Below are 3,536 nucleotides of genomic sequence, written 5' to 3' on the forward strand. Positions count from 1 at the left end.
GGATGACTGAGGCAGGGATGACTGAGGCGGGGATGACTGGGGCAGGGATGACTGAGGCAGGGATGACTGAGGGGATGACTCGGGCAGGGATGACTGAGGCAGGGATGACTGAAGCAGGGATGACTGAAGGGATGACTGAGGCGGGGATGACTGAGGGGATGACTGAGGCAGGGATGACTGGGGCAGGGATGACTGAGACAGGGATGACTGAGGCAGGGATGACTGGGGCAGGGATGACTGAGGCGGGGATGACTGGGGCAGGGATGACTGAGACAGGGATGACTGAGGCAGGGATGACTGGGGCAGGGATGACTGAGACAGGGATGACTGAGGCAGGGATGACTGGGGCAGGGATGACTGAAGGGATGACTGAGGTGGGGATGACTGAGGCGGGGATGACTGAGGCGGGGATGACTGAAGCTGGGATGACTGAGGCAGGGATGACTGAGGCAGGGATAACTGAGGGAATGACTGAGGCAGGGATGACTGAGGCAGGGATGATTGAGGGGATGACTGAGGCAGGGATGACTGAGGCAGGGATGACTGAGGGAATGACTGAAGCAGGGATGACTGGGGCAGGGATGACTGGGGCGGGGATGACTGAGGCGGGGATGACTGAGGCAGGGATGACTGGGGGGATGACTGAGGCACTGATGACTGAGACAGGGGTGACTGAGGCAGGGATGACTGGGGCAGGGATGACTGAGGCAGGGATGACTGAGGCAGGGATGACTGAGGGGATGACTGAGGGGATGACTGAGACAGGGATGACTGGGGCAGGGATGACTGAGACAGGGATGACTGGGGCAGGGATGACTGAGGCAGGGATGACTGAGGCAGGGATGACTGAGGCAGGGATGAGCAGCTCAGGAGGCTCTAAAATGGAGGCCATATCCAGAAGAAATAGCACCCCCCTGAGGGGTCCCAGTGACTCCAAGGTTCTCTCCCCTACAGTGCCCAGCAAGGACCTCATAGCCCACGGACACGTGGCCTGGCCCAAGGCTCAGCAGGACACCGGTTGGCCACGCCACATCTCTGGTGACTTACCTGGTGGTCTGTCTCAGCCACCCTCCCAGGGCAGACCAGGCCAAGGCTGGCCATGGACAGGAAGAACAGTCCTGGCCACCGGCCAGCACTCTAGGCTGCCCCTGTCTACAGCTGCCTGCATTCCTGACGGCAGGCCGACCAAAACCCTATGGATGTGGGGTCACCTCCCCCCCCAGGTCTCCTCCAGCTGCCCCTGACCTTCCTTCCCAGCTATCCTGCTGCTGTCTGTGAGGGGCTGAGTCACAAACATGCGGATGTGCCCAGCTGAGCGGGGCCTCTGGAAAACCTCTGCCTGCAGCCTAGGTGCTAGCAGCCCACAGCCCCCGGGGTCCCCTGAAGCTGGTCACCAGGACTGGTTTAGAAGGCACTTGCAGTCTGTCTGGCCCCACAACCAATCAGCTGTAGGAAATGGTGTGGGACTCAAGCTGGGTGCACAGAGGCCTCCTGGGAACAAACGCAGGCAGGGCCGGGGGGGGGGGGGCAGACGGCTGGGTCTCACCATGCTGAGCTCAAGGTCTGTTAGCTCCAGCTAGGTCAGTCCCATACCCTCTGCCCTGGGGGAGCCCCCAAGACCAGCCTGCCAGCCAGGGCCCCTGTATTCTAGCCTGCAGCGCCTGGGCACCTCCAGCTACTTGAGAGCTACCTGGGATGTCTTGTCCCCTTATAGCTCACCCTCCCTCCAGATTACCCACCCTCAGTACAGCCTCCACGGTGACTCGAAAACGGGCAAGTGTGAGCTACACTGGCTTAGAGGTCAAGGCTGGAAGCCCTGGGGTCAGAGGTCACCCTCACTGGTTTCCGATCACTTCTCAGCCAGAGCCACAATACTTGGTGTCAACTAGACAATTCCCATTCACCACTCCTTTGTGCATGGCGTGGCTCAGCAAAGCTTTGGAAGGAACCTGAATTTGCTGGCACTTGTTAGAAGCAGCTCGCCTTGGGCCACTCCCAGCACAAGGTAGTCGCTTAGTGAACACACGTGAAGGAGTGGACAGGCAGGCACGCGGCGGCAGAGAGCTTGCTTCCACCCATACAGCAGTCTGGCAGCAGGCTGCAGACGGAAGCAAGAGGTGTGCGGCACTGCGCCAGGCCGCTGCGCTGCAAGACCTGCGCCCAGCCCCCGTCTGCAGACAGGGGCGAGAGGCAAGGGAGAAAGACACCATCTTCCCAAACGGGCCGGGCCTCAGCCCCTCTGCTCAGGAGCCGGTGTGAGCTGCGCCAAGCCCGGCAGGGGAGCTGCAGTGCTACACAGACAGCCGTGTGGTCGGGTCTGCGTTAATCTGGGTGCTGCGGGGCCCTATGAATACTGTCGGCCCCCAGCCCTGATGACCACTGGCCAGCTCGCCAGCCAGTTGCTCTGAGACCGAAAGGCGTCCCCAAGGACGCTTCCCTGCCACTCAGAGCCCACACAGGATAACTGGGCCCCTCTGTGGAGACAAAGGCACCCGGGGAGGACGGGGCAGGACCCTACCACCTGACCCCACTGCCCCCCTGCCTGCCACGAGGCTGGAAACATTAGCTCTGCAAATCACAACACCGTGGGTAGAGAACTGGAAACAGAAACCAGGGAGACAAGCCCAAGGTGGGCAGAAGCTGGGGCTGCCTCAGGCCAAGCCTTGGGCAAACCTGGCTAGGTTTGTCTTGAGGGTAAACGTTGTGTCTCCTCAGCCACACAGAGCTGCAGCAAGGCAGCGCTGTGCCCACCGGGACTCAGCCCTGGCCCGGGGGTGGCTCTGGTTACAGCTGAACGCTTCCTCACCAGCGCTGGCTGGCACCCACGCGCCCCTCAGCTGCCGTTCCCAGGCCTGGGGTACTGACAGACGGCATCTTCCCACAGAATCTGCACAACAGACCAGCCAAGGGCCTCCGAGAGTGAGCCCAAGGACACTGCACAGCACCCTGCCCTGAGCTGGTGCCTCTGCTGCAGTCCCTCTCCGAAGAGGAGACGGGAGCCACCCACCAGCACGGGCAGAGCGGGTGCAGCCCTGCAGGCCCAGGGCTGGCCCAGCGAGGAGGGAAAACCGGCCCGCCCAGGGGCCCAGGGCTCAGGCTGCCCTGAGGTCCTGACCCTCCAGCAGCTCCCCAGGTAGCTATCCCGCACTCGCAGGGCGGCGCTGGGCAGGGCTGGAGTCTGCACTCCAGGGTGGCCACGCTGAGCAGGGCAGGACAACAGTCACCCTGGAGGCCATATGTTAAGTCACATGACTTGTTCATAAATGGCTCCTGGCACATCTAATGAAGATGTGGAGTGGCGGGGTAACTGTCAAGGGAGATGGGCCGCTGGCTCGGTGCCCTTGTGTGTGTGTGTGGGGGGGGGGGTCTTCAGGGAGGGAAAAGTTGGGCCTTGCAGGGACGGCAGGGCAGTCGGTTTCCAGGTCCAGAGTGAAGCCTGGCAGGGGCAGGGCGGCCAGGCCCGGCGCGCGCCTCGTCATGTCTGGGGCAGTGACACTCGCTACCGCGCGACGGCTCTGGCGGAGGCACAGGTGGTC

The 3,536-nt window shown here is 62.3% G+C and overlaps 1 protein-coding gene across 1 annotated transcript in view; it reads right to left on the reverse strand.

The window, feature by feature from the left end:
* LOC105989701 (proline-rich protein 36-like) overlaps positions 1-3,536 on the reverse strand; it is a 7,368-nt gene that overhangs the window by 1,632 nt on the left and 2,200 nt on the right. Inside the window, exons 3-5 of the mRNA XM_013021874.1 lie at positions 3,396-3,515; positions 3,116-3,199; positions 23-876 (exon numbers count right to left, since the gene is read on the reverse strand). Of these exons, the coding sequence (XP_012877328.1) occupies positions 23-876; positions 3,116-3,199; positions 3,396-3,515 (1,058 nt within the window). The remainder of the gene's footprint in view (positions 1-22; positions 877-3,115; positions 3,200-3,395; positions 3,516-3,536) is intronic.

This window comes from Dipodomys ordii, unplaced genomic scaffold (assembly GCF_000151885.1).
Source record: "Dipodomys ordii isolate 6190 unplaced genomic scaffold, Dord_2.0 Scaffold58, whole genome shotgun sequence".
Classification (NCBI taxonomy): Eukaryota; Metazoa; Chordata; class Mammalia; order Rodentia; family Heteromyidae; genus Dipodomys; species Dipodomys ordii.